Source organism: Nomascus leucogenys, chromosome 4 (assembly GCF_006542625.1).
Source record: "Nomascus leucogenys isolate Asia chromosome 4, Asia_NLE_v1, whole genome shotgun sequence".
In the NCBI taxonomy this organism is placed as follows: Eukaryota; Metazoa; Chordata; class Mammalia; order Primates; family Hylobatidae; genus Nomascus; species Nomascus leucogenys.
Genome location: NC_044384.1, coordinates 90,709,959 through 90,728,157, shown reverse-complemented (window position 1 = coordinate 90,728,157; position 18,199 = coordinate 90,709,959). Strand labels below are relative to the sequence as shown.

The 18,199-nt window shown below is 52.7% G+C and overlaps 2 protein-coding genes across 3 annotated transcripts in view; one reads left to right on the top strand and one right to left on the bottom strand.

The window, feature by feature from the left end:
* Positions 1-2,712, bottom strand: part of NADSYN1 (NAD synthetase 1) — a 48,689-nt gene extending 45,977 nt beyond the window's left edge. Inside the window, exon 1 of the mRNA XM_030811438.1 lies at positions 2,433-2,712. The gene's annotated coding sequence lies outside the window, so the exon portion shown is untranslated. The remainder of the gene's footprint in view (positions 1-2,432) is intronic.
* A 193-nt stretch (positions 2,713-2,905) lies between these two features.
* Positions 2,906-17,022, top strand: DHCR7 (7-dehydrocholesterol reductase). Of its 2 annotated transcripts, none has more exons than XM_030811437.1 (9): positions 2,906-2,989; positions 3,578-3,702; positions 6,319-6,422; positions 7,058-7,280; positions 8,916-9,006; positions 9,826-10,039; positions 12,351-12,555; positions 13,491-13,622; positions 15,594-17,019. In XM_030811437.1, the coding sequence occupies exons 3-9, from the start codon at positions 6,325-6,327 to the stop codon at positions 16,056-16,058; spliced, it is 1,428 nt and encodes a 475-aa protein (XP_030667297.1). In that variant the 5' UTR covers positions 2,906-2,989; positions 3,578-3,702; positions 6,319-6,324; the 3' UTR covers positions 16,059-17,019. The 2 variants fall into 2 exon arrangements, with proteins under 2 accessions (XP_030667297.1, XP_003278078.1); XM_003278030.4 differs by having other exon boundaries at positions 2,919-2,999; positions 15,594-17,022.
* Positions 17,023-18,199: the final 1,177 nt, after the last annotated feature.

Sequence of the window (18,199 nt, the reverse complement as noted above, 5' to 3'; positions counted from 1 at the left end):
TCCCCTTGGTCAGGAGAAGGTCCCTTTGGTCAATGGGGGCTTAGCATTGTATTTTTAGCTTATGTACATATACCCGTTTTCACATTTTGAATCACTTTTTTCCTGCCTATAAAGTAATGCTTGTTCATGACAATTTGGAAACTCCACAAAAGCACCAGAATGTTATACATGCTAACTTATTTAATCCTCACAGTAGTTTTCATGCTTCTGAAATCCACACCATCTGCTCAATTATCTCCTGCCAACAATGGCTGATGCTAGGACTGGGCAGAGAAGGGGAGGATCCTTGAACATCTGGTTGTCCCAGAAAATAAGTACTCAAAGGATGGTAGGGACATGTCATTTGAAAAAAGAAGCCAATTTGAAGGGGCTCCTGTTAGCCAAATACAGGACAATACAGTAAGGATCATAACTCAGTCAGCTAAATCCATTAGGGCATACTGATAAAAAATAAATCAAAGAGGAAATCCCTACAGAAGAATGCTTGCTAACAAATAAATTATTAATAAATGTTGAGGGAATGATAAAATTAGAAAATTGACACTTTGTCCAAAGAAATATGGGATTCATGCAAGAGTCCTCATTAAATGCTAGTTCACTGGGTGAAATGTCATTTGGGAACAGCATATTTACAGTCTCAAAGTATCACTGCACCAATTACTCATTAATAACAAAAGGAAAACTGGAGACTTCTGGCAGAAACCACTGAGCCCCACTATCAATCATGGAGCACAGTGATATGTTGCCTTAAAAAAGAAAATTTTAGGACTCTAGAAATTTATTATGTCAACTTGGGCAACAGCAAGATCTTGTCTTTAAATAAATAAATAAAAATAAATAAATTTATTATGTCAAGAGGGAAGTTAAGTCCTAGAAACTGGGTCACATAGCATGTTTGCAATTTTGTCTTTTAGATTATAGGCTAATGTTTTTCTTTATCATTTATTTATGTTTTATAAATGACTAGGAGAGACCACAGACCAGGCCTCCTCCCCTTTTAATTACTGATCTTTATTATAGATTGTCTCTTATTATCCCGTACTTAGACCAGACTCCTACATCTTTAGTGTAAAATGTTAAATATACCTTCCCCCCAAAAAAGACCACCTCAACTGGTCAGATTATAACTTTATGCATAAAAAGATGTTAAAATTCTGTTAAACTTCCCTAAAATTTGTCTACATAAATGATCCCAAACATCTACACTTTGAAACACTGATTTCCATTCTTTAAAATCTGTGCTTCCCAGGCAGCCTGTCCTCAAACTTTATACACTTAAATAAACTCTCTTTAAGCTAAATTCTGACCCGTTTGGTTATTTCAGGTTGACAGCCTTCTGACAAGATAAAACATGCTCTATGTAGTATATTATCCTGCCAAAAAAAGTGCATAGCCTGAATGCACAGTGTGGCTCCCTGATTAGATCGTGGGGTTTAAAAAAGGGCTGTAGGGCAGAGCTTCACACCTGTAGTCCCAGCACTGTGGGAGGCCAAGGTGGGTGGATCGCTTGAGCCCAGGAGTTCGAGACCAGCTTGGGTAACATAGTGAGACCCCCGCGTCGTCTCTACAAAAAAAAAAAAAAAAAAAAAAAGTAGCATGTGGTGGTGTGCTCCTGTAGTCCCAGCTACTCAGGAGGGTGAGGGAAGAGAATCACTTGAGCCCGGCAGTTCAAGGCTGCAGTGAGCTGCAATCGTGCCACTACATTCCAGCCTGTGTGACAGAGACCACGTCTCAAAAAAGCAAAACAAAACAACAATAACAAAAGGGCTGTGAAGGGCATTATTGGGACAACCGGGGAAAACCGGAGATGGAGAATAGATGACAGCATTGAACTGACGTGGTCATTGTATTTTGGTAGTATAGGAGGTTCTTGTTCTTAAGGAGTTGGATACCGAAGTATTTGGGAGGGGGGTATCACGGTATCTGCAGCTAATGGTGGGGGCTGAGTGGGGAGGAAAAAAGAAAAATACACATATATAAACAGAGAGGGAGAGAAATGAAACGTGGCCACCTGCTCACCCCTGCTGAATCTAGGAATCTGCGTGTTCACTTTACTTTCAACTCGTTTGTATGCTGAACATTTTTCAAAACAAAAAGGTGCAGGGAAAAAAGAAAACATGATATCTCTCTGAGGGCCACAGAGACGTGGCAACCAGATCGCTCTGCCAGTAAGTAAGGCCTGTTACCCGAGCAGACACCTTCAGCTGCCCCCACCTCCAGGGCTGCCTCGCCCCAGGTTATGCCCTCGCAACGTGGCCCGTGCGTCCGGCTCGCACTGTGGCTCAGCTTCTCCCTTTGCCCAGTCCTGCTGCTTCGTCCCCTCCCGTCCTCGCACAGGTGTGCCCCCCTAATAAGCAGGCCACCCAGACTCCATCTCGGGTCACTTTGGCGGTCTCCCAGCGGCGAGCCTTCCCTGACACCCATGTGTTTACCTGATCGTTTATGGAGGATCCTCTTCGCCCCGGGACGTGAGCCCTAGGACCAAGGACTGTCTATTTTGCTTGCGGTGCACCGGCGCCTGGACATACGCTCTATCAATGTGCGTCGCGAGCCGCTGAAGCCCCATTTGCGAGGGGGAAACTGAGGCACGATGATCCAGGTGATGAGCGTGGCGCGTTCTCCGCGCGGCCCACGTGGCCACTCCGTCCCGCCCCACCCCCAGCTGGTCCGCTCGGATCTCGAAGAAGCGCCGGAGGCTGCGCCCACCCACTAGGGCCGGGGCGGGGCGGTGGGGCGGCAGGGCGGGGCCTGGGCCTTCAATCTCGAGTCCGGCCGCTGCCGAGTGGCGGGCGCGGTGGGCCCGGAGTCAGCTCAGACTCCTCGGCCAATCGCGGGGCGCGGAGCCGCCGGGTGTGCAGGGTCCGCCTCTGATTGGCAGGCAATCGCTGACATCATCCGGGGGCGGGCGCCCCTGCCCTGCTGATGACTCCGGCCCCTGGCTAGAGGGTAGGCGGTGTGGAGCAGCGCGCGCAGGCGAGGCCAGGGCAAGGTGGGTGCAGGTGAGGGGCCGAGGTGTGCGCAGGTGAGGGGCCAAGGTGTCCGCAGGTGAGGCCAGGGGAAGGTGTGCGCAGTGGGAGGCGCGTGCCCAGGTGAGCAGGTGCCCACTCACAGGGCGAGGGTGGGGTCAGGGGTAGGGGGCGTGCGCGCAGGTGGGGAGAGGGTCCAGCTCACAGGCGAGGAGCCGCTGGGGCTCCGGGGAGGCGGGGCAGAGGTGTGGATAGTCCCCCTCCCCCACGAGCCGGCCCCTGAGGGATGCTCTGTCCCCGCGCTGTCTGGAACTCCCCCGGGCGAAGGCTACCTGGCTCCGGGGTCGGCTCCTGGTCCAGTGCCGCGCTCCGCGGTGGCGCTTTCTCCTGCTCCACCTGTTGTTCGCCTCCCTCTTTGTCAGTGCTGAGCCAGGCACGGCAGCTCTGCGATGGCACTGGCTTGTCCGCTGCCCTCCCTGACATGCAGCTGTTGAAGCCCTGAGCACTGGACCTTGTGCCTCTTGCTTGACTCCAACTGTGGGCCTCGAGGGTCTGCCCTCTCCTGAAATGTCAGCTGCCTAGGGTCTTATTCATTTTTGTGTTCCCTGCAGGACTTTAGCCGGTTGAGAAGGCTCAAGCAGGCATTTGGAGCACAGGTGTCTACAAACTTTTAAGGGGCAGGTTCAAGAAGGAAAACTTCCCTTCTGCTGTGAAACTATTTGGCAAGAGGCTGGAGGTAAGTGTGTCTCAGTGCCCTGAATCGTGGGCGCAGGCTATGGCTTCACAGCGTCGAAAGTACGGACAGACTGGTCCACCAGCTCTCGAGCGCCAACGACTGTCTGTGCCTCTTATGAGTAAAATACGACATACCAGGGCACCTCCCCTTTGTCTGTTCCCAGCCGTCTATTGGGAAGGATGTTACTTAGATGTTTATTGCAAAACTCAATGCTTGTGACTAAAGAGCTGACTCCTGAGTGAATGAATTCTGTAATAAGCTAAAAGTACTTCTTAGGTCTTGTTTTAATCCCTTTTGACAACATTCTCTCAGTGGCTTTTTCACACTTTAGTTCTGAGGTTACACATCCCCTGACCCTTTTGCAACTTCCCAGTATTTTACATAATTGATAATGTCGGTCAGGCATTGTCTCCTTGTAGCTTATCCATGACTTGGGGCAAGAAGAATGCCACCCCATTCTACTTAGCCTTTCTGTAAGGCAAGTGTGCATGTGGGTGGTCTGGATTAACACCAGTCAGTGTGGAAACTAGGGATCGGAGGGAGTGGGGGCACTGAGCTGGTAAGTTTTGGCTGGGAAGAAACTAAACTTGTGTCTTACCTTGATGAGGGCCTGGGAGAGAGGAACTGTCTAAAGCAAGCTGGCTTGTCCGGATGCCTGTGATCTTGAGATCAGACTCATTACCGTGTCACCTTTTCTCAGAAGTAGTTTTCTTTCATCCACTTTGATTTTATAGATATAAGGAGAGTGACTGGCACTCGCCAGGCTCTATATTCAGTATTTGGGCAGTAGAGAAACACGGTCTCTTCCCATCAAGAACTTTTCATCTTGTTTTGTACATCATAGGAACTTCATAAACTAACTTGTGTAAATTAAGTGCTGGTACTGAAGTTCTCACACTCCATAAGGAAAATGTCTTTTATTGTTGACATTTTTTAAATGAGTGTAAATTTTTATTAAAGTAATTCATGCTCACATTTTTAAAAAAATCAGTGTTAAAAGGCTTCAGAAGAAATAGTCTCTACCACATCCCACATCCAACAGTCTTGCTTGCCAGCAGCAAACACTTTTCATTCTTTTAGCTACTTTTGTGTTGTTGTTTGTACCTACTTGTTTCTAAGTAATTTCCTTTTAGTAACCCTAACTTTGCAAATTTCCTTCTGTGCATACAATAGTCAATCAATAGTCAGAGTATACATCGTTATGACAAAATTACCATTATTCACTGTTGAGCCAAGTAAGGTCCTATAATAATGGCTTGGTTTCTTTTTTTCCTTCCTTATATGACTTTTTATTTTTCCTGGAGTTAACAGTGGCCTTTTTTTTTTCCATTTGGTAAGGTTTCTATGCATCTCTCATTCATTTTTTTCTGGGTGCTCTAACCGAGCTGTCACACGTATCAATAGTTTTCCTACACATTCAGATGCAACAAAATTCATCATTTTCATTTCCTCTCTTTCCTAGCCATTCATCTTGTACCAATGTGGACTGGTTTCTGGCTAGACCTGCTGCATAGTCCTTGCCCATTCCCTTTTGTGGACATTGCTTCAGCAGCTCTCTTGGGTCTCCAGTTTCCTGGATCCTATGTTGTTGTCCTTGAGTAATAGTTCACATAGGAATAGAATTCTAGGTTGCAAAAAGTTTTCCTCAAAATTTTGAAGTTTTTCATCATTGTCTTCTAGAATCCAGCTTGCTGTTGAGAAATCTAAGGCTACCATGATTTTTACTCCTGTTTTTTCTCTAAAAGTTTTCAAGAGCATCTTTTAAAAAAATCTCTGATATTTTAAAGCTTCACAGTTATGAACTTGTTCTGGAAGTGGGGATGTCACTGCTTCCCCCAAATTATAACCATGTAGAGCAGCTGTGGGTACCTAGAGACATTCTGTGTTCTCTTCCCCTTTTTTTGAAGGCTGATTATTGAGGGTCCCGTATGGGCCACTGTTCTAGGCCCTGGTAGTAGAACAATGAAGAGCACACACAATTCCTGCCCTTGGGAAGCTTACATTCTAGTGAAGGGAGACAGACAATACACACACACAAATGAATACTTCTAGGCAATGGGGAGAGTTACTAAGAAAATAAAGTACCCAGTGGAGGGCCTTGGCAGGGAACCTGGGGAGCAGCTGCTTCAGACTGGCTGAGAGGGAAGATCTCCCCAGGAGGGGACATTTCACATGAGCCCTGAACAAGGACACCTGCAAACGTGCTCTAAGCAGAGGAAGTCCGTGCTGCGGACGACTTAAACTGTGTTCAAGGATGAGTGAAGACCCCTGTGTTCCTGGAGCCAAGGGAGAATAGGGGAGAGTGGTGTGTAGGAGGGAGGCAGGAGCCAACTTGTGCTGTAAGAGGGAGGGGCATTCTGCCATGTTTGGAGAATGAACTGAGACTAGCAAGAGCAGCCGTAGGAAGATCACGTGGGAGGTGATTGCAGGGTCCAGGGAAGACAGTCTAAGACAAGATGATCTCTTCCTTGCCTGGAATCTGCTGTCAGGGACAAGGTACCGGGAAGGGGTGCACAGGAGGCCAGACCTGCCAGGCGCAGAGCAGTGGTGGATGCAACAGGGAAAGGTGGTGTCTGTTATTTGAGGGAAACGTAAGCAAGGTTCTCCTTCTTGCAGGGCCCAATGGCTGCAAAATCACAACCCAACATTCCCAAAGCCAAGAGTCTAGATGGCGTCACCAATGACAGAACCGCATCTGAAGGGCAGTGGGGCCGTGCCTGGTAAGGATCTTGCCTGTTCTCCCAGCTAGAAAGTAAAGTGTGGTCTCAGAGCTTTCCAGCCTTTGGAATTGTATGGACCCAAAAGGAATGAAAGATCTATTTAAAAAATTTTTTTTTTTTTTGTCAAGACTAATGAAAGGTAAGCAGTTTTCCACTTTATAAAGTAAGGAATTAGAAAAAGGAACTAGAAATCATGGTCAGTCAACAACGTAGAAAAAAAGATAAAGGCTTAAAGGGCAGCTGGGGCCTTCCCACCACCCTGGAGTATGACCTGTTGTCACAGCTCCCATTTCGCCATAGAGCCATGGGGACTTCATGCCAGGCAAGTGTCCTCTCCGACCTGGAACTGGGGAAACCACTGGCCTTGGTAGTTGTGAAAGACCTACCTGCACTCATATTCTGAGCTCTGGGCCTTCCGTGGGGGCCACAGATTGTGCCACCAGTTAACCACAATAGAGCAGGCAGGTTGAGTGGCTTCCCTGGCTGCAAGGAGGGCCCGTGCTAGGAGCTAATCCCTTCTCTTATGGGGTGCTGGCGGGTTTGAGCAACAGGTCCCCCACATAGAGCCTCTTAGGGTCCTGGTGGGGCCCAGAGTGGATGGGCCCCAGTGTGACTGCCTGCATCCGTCCTCACAGGGAGGTAGACTGGTTTTCACTGGCAAGCGTCATCTTCCTACTGCTGTGTGCCCCGTTCATCGTCTACTACTTCATCATGGCATGTGACCAGTACAGCTGTGCCCTCACCGGCCCCGTGGTGGACATCGCCACCGGACGTGCTCGGCTCTCGGACATCTGGGCCAAGACTCCACCTATAACGAGGAAAGCTGCCCAGCTCTATACCTTGTGGGTCACCTTCCAGGTCAGCAGCCCCTGCCCTGGGGTAGGGGCACAGCAGGTGGGGAGCATGCCCTCCTGCTGGGTAGTCCTTCCATTTGTCTGATACATGGGATCCTGACTCAGGTTGACATCTGGGTTCCCAGGACCCAGCAGGGCATTCCCCGGACTCTGGCGTGTCCAGATTCTTCCTCAGATGTAAAGCAGGAGGCACCTGTCACATTAGTGTTTGATACACCTTCACAGCATGCTTGCATGCAGTTGCTGGGCACGCCCAGCTCTGCAGGGACAAGCTGAGGATAGGAGCAAAACCCCGTGGGAGGGCAGTGCTGGCCCAAGGAAGCCCCATAGTCAGCAGGAGTCACGCCTTGCACCAGGTCTGGAAAGGAGCATCTCAGTCCCCAAAGGGACACTCTCAGTCATGAGATGCCACTCACAGAAGCCAGGGCCGTGTTTCCCCACAGGCAGTCGAGGCAGGTCCAGGATGTCCTCAGCTCCATGGTATCCCCACTGGCCTCCCGGTCCAGAGGGAGTTCCAGGAAGGGGTTATTGTAAACCTGGCGCACACATGGATGGTGCTGATTGCCTGAACCCCGGAAAAGGTTTCCAGGGAAACAGTGCTAGAAAGAGACAGGCCTGGGTTTTCCTTCCTGGGAGAGAGGAAGGCTCAGATTGTGATTAGCTGTTTCTCCCCAGGGTCCAAGCTTTTGGGCTCCAGAGTACTTCTCAGTTCAGATCTCTTGGTCCCTTTGAGTGAAAAATGACAGGGGCAGTGTGAATCACAAATAGCCACAAAGCAGGAACCCCCATCTGTCCATCAGTAGATGAATGGACCCACAGAACAGAACACTGTGCCCACCATGGGACACTATTTGGCAGTAGAAGGGAATGAAGCTCTGATGCCACTAGGCGGATGACCCTTGAAGACACTGCTTAGCGAGAGAAGCCAGTCACAGCGGCTGCATGCTGTGTGGTTCCATTTATATGCAATACCCAGTACAGGCAAATCCACAGAGGCAGAAAGCTCAGTGGCAGCCAGGGGTGGCAGGGACAGGGAATTCAGAGTGACTGTAGATGGGAACAACATTTTCTTCTATGGTGATGAAAAGTTCTGGAATTAGCGATGATGGGTGTACAACCAACCATGTAAATGCACTAAATGCTGCTGAATTGTGCACTTTAAAAGGGTGAATTTTAGCCAGGTGTGGTGGTGCACACCTGTAATCCTGGCTACTTGGGAGGCTGAGGTGGAAGGATCACTTGAGCTCAGGAGGTCAACACTGCAGTGAGCTATGATTGCACCACTGCACTCCAGCCTGGGTGGTAGAACAAGACCTCATCTCAAAAATAGATTTATATATCAAAAAAAGGTGAATTTTGTGGGATTCTCCATTTTTAAAAGGTGACTGGGAGGGACCTGTGCACACTCCTGAGGGGCGAATGGAGCCCTGGGGGAGAACGCATTGGCACCTTCCCTGGTTGATGAGTTTATTGTCTCAGAACCCCCTTCAAAACCTACAGCCCAGCAGTTCGAGCTTCCAGGAGCCATAAGTGCTTCTAGAAGAAAAAGACTATGACTGTGATTCTCATGTTCCTGCTATGCGTCCCCCTTTGCAGGTGCCCTCCACGTGGGGGTGATCAGGCTGCTTGTGTGTTTCAGGTGCTTCTGTACACGTCTCTCCCTGACTTCTGCCATAAGTTTCTACCCGGCTACGTAGGAGGCATCCAGGAGGGGGCCGTGACTCCTGCAGGTAGCCCCCTCCCCTCCACCCTCCCCAGGCTCCCGTTCCCATCCCTTTCTCTCGGGGGCCAGTCCTCCCCAGCGCCGCTTTGTCCCTAAGACTTGTCACAGGATAGAAATCCATTTTGCTTGGAGTTTTCACAGCACCAGGCCTCAAAACCATTGAGGGCAGCTGGGGCCATCCCACACCCAGGTTAGAAATCACTTTCCTGGGTAAGGAGGGAATGGACGGCCCAGCTCCTTCCCAGCCCCATAGCAGGGGATGCACTCGGCCCATGGAGCTTCCTGCAGAGACCACCATGCAGAGACCACCATTTCTTGGGGCTGTCCATGGGAGACCTTGTCTGTTCATTCCTTGCCATCATTGAGAACCCATGAGGAGCCTGGCTTTGTGCCTCACACGTGGGTGCAGACTGGAACTGCACCCCGACTCTGCCCCCAGAAGCTCCCTGTTTTGGGGGGTGGATGGGCTGAGGTGCTCCCCAACAATTACAAAGGGGGCCAGGGGCACCCCAGGGGCATCCTCACTTGCTTCTGCCCCTCGGCTCTGACCTCCTTGTCAGACTGCGCACCTGTCACTCAGGCTATGGCCAGTTAACGAGATGCAGAACCAAAGGATGGACTCAGCCTCCTCTCCCTCTTCCCAGGAGCAGGCAGCTCCTTGGCCAAGGGTATAGGGGCCTCAGAGATGGTTCCTGGGGCCCCGGACGAGGGTCTGCAGCAGAGGCCCAGAAAGTGACCAGGGCCCCCGCCAGGCATGCTTCAGCCCAGCCAAGCTCCTCACTGCGGGCTGAGAAAGCGCCTTGATTTCTGAATCCTTCGTCTGCAGGGGTTGTGAACAAGTATCAGATCAACGGCCTGCAAGCCTGGATCCTCACGCACCTGCTCTGGTTTGCAAACGCTCATCTCCTGTCCTGGTTCTCGCCCACCATCATCTTCGACAACTGGATCCCGCTGCTGTGGTGCGCCAACATCCTTGGCTATGCCGTCTCCACCTTTGCCATGGTCAAGGGCTACTTCTTCCCCACCAGTGCCAGAGACTGGTATGTTCTTAGCAGCGGGTCCAGCCTGATGTGGAAAGTGGAAACTTCACCCCTGGCCTTTCTTGCTGCCTGGGGCAGGTGGTTGTAAAGCCCTGAGCACTGAGAATCCGTGGAAGAGGAGGAGGGGGATGGAACTTGCTTCACCCTGGGGAACATCCTTTCTGAAAGTTTGGTGGGTTCTCCAGCCTTGGCAAGAATGCAGCTGAAGATGACCAGGTCAGATGTGGTGGCCAAGTCATTGCCTTTAGGGCTGGTGTGGGGGTAGGGAAGCCAGGAAGAACTTCCGGCTTGGGGCACAGGCAGTCCGTTGCCTCTTTCTTTGGATTAGCTGGTCAGGCCCAAAACAACCTTAGTGAAGAGTCTTCTTGTCCCTGTGGCTTTAATGTAACAGCTTCCCAGGAGAGCCCTGCTGGCTTGTACCATTCCCATGGCTGGACAGTGGTCAGCCACTCATCTGTCTGTCCACTCATCTATTCACCTGCCCATTTCCGCACCCACCCACCCACCCATCTACCCATTCATCTACCTACTCACCCATCATCCATCCACTCATCACCCCATCCCATTCACCCACCCACCAATGCATCATCCATCCACCTATCCATTACCCACACCCACCCACCCATCATCCATCCATCTACCCTCCCATCACCCATTCGTCCATCTGCCCATCCATCTACCCACCCACCTACACATGTAGCCACCCACCCATCCACCTGCCCGTCATCCATCCACCTACCCACCCACCCGTCCATCATCCATCTCGTCTACCTGCCCATCCACCCTCCACCTCATCTGTCTACCCACCCGTCATCCATTTGTCCATCCACCCATCCACCTACCCACCCACCTACATATCCAGCCACCCACCCATCCACCTGCCCATCATCCATCCACCTACCCACCCACCCATCCATCATCCATCTCATCCACCTGCCCATCCACCCTCCACCTCATCTGTCTACCCACCCGTCATCCATTTGTCCATCCACCCATCCACCTACCCACCCACCTACACATCTAGCCACCCACCCATCCACCTGCCCGTCATCCATCCACCTACCCATCCATCCACTCTATCAGGGTCTGTAATGGCACGTGCCAAGGGGAAGGGATGCATTCATCCCATCCAGGTTAGCCTCCTGCCTGAGCAATGTCCGCAGCTCCTGACGGGCCTCCCTCACCCTCTCAGACCCTCCTAGCCGGCTCCCTCTGGCTCCCTGGGTGACACTTCTGAACATGCCTGATCCCTGCCACCCTGCACCCCAGCTCAACCCTGCCTATCATTTTTCCATCCACCTGCTCTCCCCATCCCATTCATCCATCCTTCCACCCACTCACCCTCTTATCTATCCAGCCATCCATCATAAACCAATGCTTGGTGGAGTTCTCTTGTGGACAGTTGTAGGCAGTGGGACTTACAGTTCAGTTTGGGGGATCCAAAAAACCACAGTGTGGTTTACACCTAGGCTCTTGGAAAATGTTTCCGGAGGATGACACTTTGTAGCTTGTGTGTTACCAGATAATGAGGCTGGCCTTCCATGGCTCCTGGAAATCATCCTCACCACCTTATAATCATGTCAATGGCTGTAGACTTGGTGTGTTTTGCTTCTTTCTACTTACCCCAGCTGAGGGAACTGGACATGGAAATAGGATTTTCTAGTTAACACAGAAATTGCTCTGTGTCCTCAGCCAGCTAGACCTAGTCAGGGTCTCCACAGGGGTTATCTCAGCTGATGCTCTGGCTCTCTGGGGATTGGGGGATTCAGGTAACTGGTCAAAGAACTTGTCCTGCACATGCTGGAAGCTGGGCCCAGGGTGTGTTTGTCATTCTCTATGTTGGCATGATTTATAATGTCACTCACCCATGAGGGCCCACGTGCCCCGAGTTGGCTTCAAACCACGTGCTTGGGTCCCAGAACGTAATCTCAGTGCAACTGAGCCAGTGCTTCGGCTCACCTGTGCCATGCGTCAAGGGCATCTGGAGAAGGGTAGAGAGAAACCCAGGTACCAGCCCGGGGCCAGTCTCCCACCCTTCCCGGGCGCAGAGCAGGTGCCCCGGGGCTTCTGCCTAAGGATGTCTCTGCTGAGCGGCAGCTGAACGCAAAGGAGAGCGAATGAGGGTGCTAGGAACCAGCCGACAAGCATTCCAGCCATGGGGGTCCCAGCGGCTCGTGGCCAGCCTATGCCTGGGCTGTCTCACGTTACCCTTTAGGACCCTGGGCCAGTGCTGGTCTCCCGCTAAGCAATGTGGCTTCATCTTGTGAGATATGCTCATCCACTCAATGTATCTTTCATTTATATTTTTCAGCAAATTCACAGGCAATTTCTTTTACAACTACATGATGGGCGTCGAGTTTAACCCTCGGATCGGGAAGTGGTTTGACTTCAAGCTGTTCTTCAATGGGCGCCCTGGCATCGTCGCCTGGACTCTCATCAACCTGTCCTTCGCAGCGAAGCAGCGGGAGCTCCACGGCCATGTAACCAATGCCATGGTCCTGGTCAACGTCCTGCAGGTGACTGTCATGGCTGGAGAGGGTGAAACGCCGATGCCGGCGGGCTCTGGGGAAACCCGCAAGCCAGAGTGTGTTCCCATGACCTTAATCTACCGCTTGTAAAAGAGAGTCAGCTGCCCTCCCCAGGTGTCGCCAGGAAGCGGCCGGCGAGCACTTGGTGAAGGAAGCCATCCTTGGGTGCCTGTCTCTGCCAGCCCTGAGAGGGGAGGAGGCAGGTTCTACGCAGCCAGGCATGGTCCAGGAAGGTCTCCCTTGGGGATTATACCTGGGTAGAATCTGGGGGTGTATGGGAGTTAACCTGGTGGAGTAGAGGCAAGAGTGCATGCTCCAGGAACCCCCTGTAGGGAGAGAGGGTAGCAAGTCTGGGACACTCAGGAACGTCCCGCATCCTGAGCAGAGAGCGTTCAGGAGTTCGGAGCCAGGTGAGGCTGGAGGCCTCATGGAAGTCTTCCTCTTTATCTTAAAAGCAGCAAGACCCGGAAAGTGTATGCTGAGCTGGGGTGCAGGGTGGCAGGGATCAGGTGCGTTCAGAAGCGTCACCCAGGGAGCTGGTGGGAGCTGGCGAGGAGGACCCGAGAGGGTGAGGGAGGCCCGTCAGGAGCTATGGACATTGCTCAGTCAGGAGGTTGACCTGGATGGGATAAATGTATCCCTTCCCCTCGGCACGCGCCATTGCAAGCCCTGAGAACCTGGGCTGGGAGAGACGCCAGGGCCATGGGCTCAAGGTGGTTCTGAGGACAAGGACGCCCTTACCCCTGCCCATGACCCAGGCAGCAACAGCCCCAGCTGCAGGGAAGGAACAGCCCCAGCATTGAGAAAGTTGCTGAGCAGCTCCCAAGCACCTCTTGCTGCATCCGCGTGGAGTGTGATTTCCCCAAGGCCCATGTGGGCCCCAGGAGGGCCGGGGGTGGTCAGCGGCTGCTTCTATCTTGCAGGCCATCTACGTGATTGACTTCTTCTGGAACGAAACCTGGTACCTGAAGACCATTGACATCTGCCATGACCACTTCGGGTGGTACCTGGGCTGGGGCGACTGTGTCTGGCTGCCCTACCTTTACACGCTGCAGGTGAGGAGGTGGGCAGGGCCGGCCCAGCGGGGCATTTGGCAGACACATGCTAAGCTCTCTCCTTGCAGAAGCGTCTGTCCTTGGGGGCGCCAAAGCTGCTCCCTGTTTCTAGGAAGAAGGGAAGGCCTCGTGTATTAGCCAGCTTGGCCAGCTTGGGCCAGCAGCCAGGGAGGTGGCCTTGAGTATGTCCCTAACATCTGCAAAGTAGGGCAGATGCTGGCTCAGGGCTGGTTGGGGCAGTGGAGGTGGAGGTGGGTCAGTGCGTGCGCTGGCAGCAGAGGTCCTCTTCATTCCTGCCTCCTAGGATGTGCTGGGCACTGGGGCAGGGCTGCCCTGGGAGTTCCAGAACAGTGGGGGGACAGCAAGTGGCCTTGTCATTGGCATCAAGCCCCCCACTTCCCTCCCAGCTCAATGAAAGCAGCCCTGCTCTGATTTAGGGGGAGTGCTGGGCTCCCAGGTAAGGTGGCTGCTTGACCAGATGCCACCCACCCATTTCAAGAGCAAGGAGCCCCCTGGGGACAGAAATAACTCACCCCAGGGCACTTGCTTAGCAGCACGGTGGGGTGGCCTGCCCCAAGAGGCTGTGCACAAGTGGAGAGAACCAACGTGGAGAGGATGTGTTCAGGATGTGACAGGCCCAGTGTCACCTGTGGCAGCCAGTCCTGTGAGATGGAGGCGCCGGTGTCCTGGAAAACCAGGACACTCACAGCAGAGAGGGCCAGTACCAGGTGGAGGGTGCAGAGCCCCAGCTGGCCCCACACTCACACCAGGTCCTTGGAGCCCCCACATGGCCCACCCAGCCCCATTTCTCCACCTGGCTGGCTGCAGGTCTGCTGGTTCCCTGGTTTTATAAACTCCATTTTCCAAGGATGTGAAAACGTAGCAATAGGTCCTACTATATAATAGCTCTTACTTGCTTTAGCCTCTGTATGTATCTCGAGATGTGTGTACATTTTTTATACTATATTTGTATTAGGCTTCTCCCGAGAAACAGAATCAATAGAGGGGTGGAGGGTATATGTGTAAGAAAGAGATGTATTTTTCATCTCATGTGATTGAAGGGTGACAAGTCCGAGATCTTCAGGGCAGCCTGGAGCCCCAGGGAAGAGTTGATGCTGCGCTTAATAGAAGGCCACTTTTTTTTTTTTGAGACAGAGTCTCGCTCTGTCGCACAGGCTAGAGTGCAGTGGTGTGATCTTGGCTCACTGCAACCTCCACCTCCTGGGTTCAAGTGATTCTCCTGCCTCAGCCTCCCGAGTAGCTGGGATTACAGGTGCATGCCACCACACCTGGCTGATTTTTGTATTTTTAGTAGAGATGGGGTTTCACCATGTTAGTCAGGCTGGTCTCAAACTCCTGACCTCGTGATCTGCCTGCCTTGGCCTCCCAAAGTGCTGGGATTACAGGTGTGAGCCACTGTGCGTGGCCAGAAGGCCACTTTTTAGCAGATTCCCTCTTGTTTGGGGAAGGTGGGTCTTCTGTCTCTTAAGGCCGTCAACTGATTGGATGAGGCCCACCCCCATTGTGAATGGTCGTCCGCTCTGCCTGGTTGACTGATTAACATGTGAACCCCATCTGAAAAATGCCTTTACAACTAGGTAGTGTTTGACCAAATATCTGGGAACAGTGGCCTGGCCAAGTAGACACATTAAATTGACCATCACAATATTAAATTCAGATTGTATTTTTCATACTGTTACATATTTGATGTTGATACTATATGTCATATATAGGGGGTATATACACACACACACACACACACAGACAGGTAGAAGGCAGGTAGAGTTACTCATTTAATGCCCACAACAGCCCTCGAGGTAGGTGCTTTTATTCACAGAAGAGAACACTGAGGCAAGGCATGTGTCAGAGGCACAGCTGGGGTTTGACCCCAGGCCTCCGGGCCCCCGAGCCCACGCTCCTGTCCTCTCCCTGGGCAAAGCACCGCTTGACCCCTTCCCCCTCGCCCCCCAGGGTCTGTACTTGGTGTACCACCCCGTGCAGCTGTCCACCCCGCACGCCGTGGGCGTCCTGCTGCTGGGCCTGGTGGGCTACTACATCTTCCGGGTGGCCAACCACCAGAAGGACCTGTTCCGCCGCATGGATGGGCGCTGCCTTATCTGGGGCAGGAAGCCCAAGGTCATCGAGTGCTCCTACACGTCCGCCAACGGGCAGAGGCACCACAGCAAGCTGCTGGTGTCGGGCTTCTGGGGCGTGGCCCGCCACTTCAACTATGTCGGCGACCTGATGGGCAGCCTGGCCTACTGCCTGGCCTGCGGTGGCGGCCACCTGCTGCCCTACTTCTACATCATCTACATGGCCATCCTGCTGACCCACCGCTGCCTCCGGGACGAGCACCGCTGCGCCAGCAAGTACGGCCGGGACTGGGAGCGCTACACCGCCGCGGTGCCTTACCGCCTGCTGCCTGGAATCTTCTAAGGGAGCGCCCTAGGGAGAAGCCCTGCAGGGCTGTCAAGAGCGTGTTCTGCCAGGTCCATGGGGGCTGGCATCCCAGCTCCAACTCTGGGAGCCTCAGTTTCCTCCTCTGTAAACTGGAGAGAGCCCGGCACTTGGCAGGTGTCCAGTACATAATAATGCTCTGTTCCTTGCTTTTGCCTTCAAGGGAATTCCAAGTGTCCACCACTGCCGTATTGCCAGCACAGACAGATTTACTCTAATCAGTGTCCCTGGGGCAGGAGGATGACCCGGTCACCTTTACTAGTCCTTTAGAGACAATTTACCTGTATTAGGAGCCCAGGCCGCGCTGCACTCTGCCCACACTGGTGAGCAGGAGTCTTCCCATGCCCTGTCATTAGGCTGCATTTACTCCTGCTAAATAAAAGTGGGAGTGGGGTGTGCGCGTTATCCATGTATTGCCTTTCAGCTCTAGATCCCCCCTCCCCTGCCTGCTGTGCAGTCGTGGGTGGGGCCCGTGCACTGTTTCTTCTTGGTAGCGTGCACAGTGTTGAACTGGGACGCTGGGGAGAAAGGGGCTTTCATATCGTTTCCTTCCTGCTCCGGCTGCATAGCTGCCAGGGGTGCTCTGCCTGGAGTGTGCAGACTTCAGAGAGGTCCCAGCACCGGCTGTGGCCTTTCAGGTGTAGGCGAGTGAGCTCTGCTCCCCAATTCCCTGTGAGCGCCCACCCTCTCGAAAGAATTTTCTGCTTGCCCGGTGACTGCACAGGCTCTGGCTCGAGCAACCCGGGGAACTTCACCCTCAGGGGCCTCCCACGCCTTCTCCAACAAGGAGGTCTCAGTCCCAGCCTTGGGGGGGCACCTCCTTTTCCGTGCTTTCTTACCTGAGGCATTCTCCCTCATCCCTAGGGTGTTGTGTAAAACTCTTTTTAAACTTTATGCTCCGAGTAGAGTTCATCTTTATATTAAACTTTCCCTGTTCAAATAAGTGGCTGTGTGGTTTCTGACTTGTGAATGGGCCTGACTCATGAATGGGCCTGACCACAGGTCTGACTGGTACACGTGGGCTCTGTTTCTGGTATGAGAAGGGATGTCTGAGAGAGACGCTTGGGTCTCGGCGTCAAAGCGTTGGGTGCCAGTGGGTGCGTGGCGCCACCCTGCCCCTCTCCCTCCCATGTCAGCCCTTTGCTGGGGCCATTTTTGGGTTGGATGTGGAGAGTGTTCCATTTCCCCAAGGAGATGAAACCAGGCTTGGCCACCTGCCCCCAGCAAGTGAACGAAGAAGCCAGAAAGAGTGCCAAGTTTGTCTTGCACCTGGAGAAACAAGAGAGTTTCACACAGGCAGCCCAGTGCCCACGCCAGTGCAGGGGGCCAAGCTCAGAGTGGCTTCATTGCTTCACATGAGAATTGGTCCCACAGCCAGGCCGCCTCCCAGACAGCCTGGAGGGTATCAGAACTGTGACCTGCCCAGGCTGACTGCTGAGCCCTGGTGTTTGTGCACTGGTGCCCCACCGCTACCTGTTTGAGGATATGGGCCTGAGGGGTCCCGGGCATCTGTGCTGGACACACACCACAAGAGTGATTCAAATGCTGGGGAGACAGGAGCACACTGCCCTGCATGGCTCTGAGCGGAGTGGACCCTGCCTTTTCTTCCCAGATATTGCGTAAATTCATTTCACAGAGGCTGGGGTGTGGTCGCCGTGAGCTCAGATCCGGGCCTCCCTGCCAGTGTTGGAATCCTGGCCCCAGCATTTAAGAGCTGTATGACCTTGAGGGGACCTACCCTCTTAGTGTCTCAGCTTCCTCTTTTGAAAGATGAGAGTCATTATTATCTTCCTGTCTTGATGTGAGAAGGGCTTTCCAGGCCAATTTGGTGGGAGAGCTCTCGGTTCAGATGTGGACCTGCCTCTCTGAATTGGCCAAGGTTTGCTTTTGGTTTGGTTTCTGTTTGAGCAGCTTTGCGCTGGGCTGCAAGTTCCTCTTCCATGCACTGTGCATTTGTTCAATGGGTTCTGCAGATGCAAGGCTATGGCCCAGGCTCTGTCCCACCAGACACGTCTGTCCTCACTCATCCCCAGATGGAGCGAGCTTCTCTCTGGGCGAGAACAGGGTGACTCAGGAGCTCAGATTAGACAGTGCCAGCCTCTCCCATTCTCCAGGTACAG

Coding starts and splice junctions, on each gene's coding strand:
- DHCR7 (XM_003278030.4), top strand. CDS start 6,325: ATGGCTGCAAAATCACAACCCAACATTCCCAAAGCCAAGAGTCTAGAT. Junction 10,040..12,350: donor CCCACCAGTGCCAGAGACTG/GTATGTTCTTAG, acceptor TATATTTTTCAG/CAAATTCACAGGCAATTTCT. Junction 12,556..13,490: donor TCCTGGTCAACGTCCTGCAG/GTGACTGTCATG, acceptor TCTATCTTGCAG/GCCATCTACGTGATTGACTT.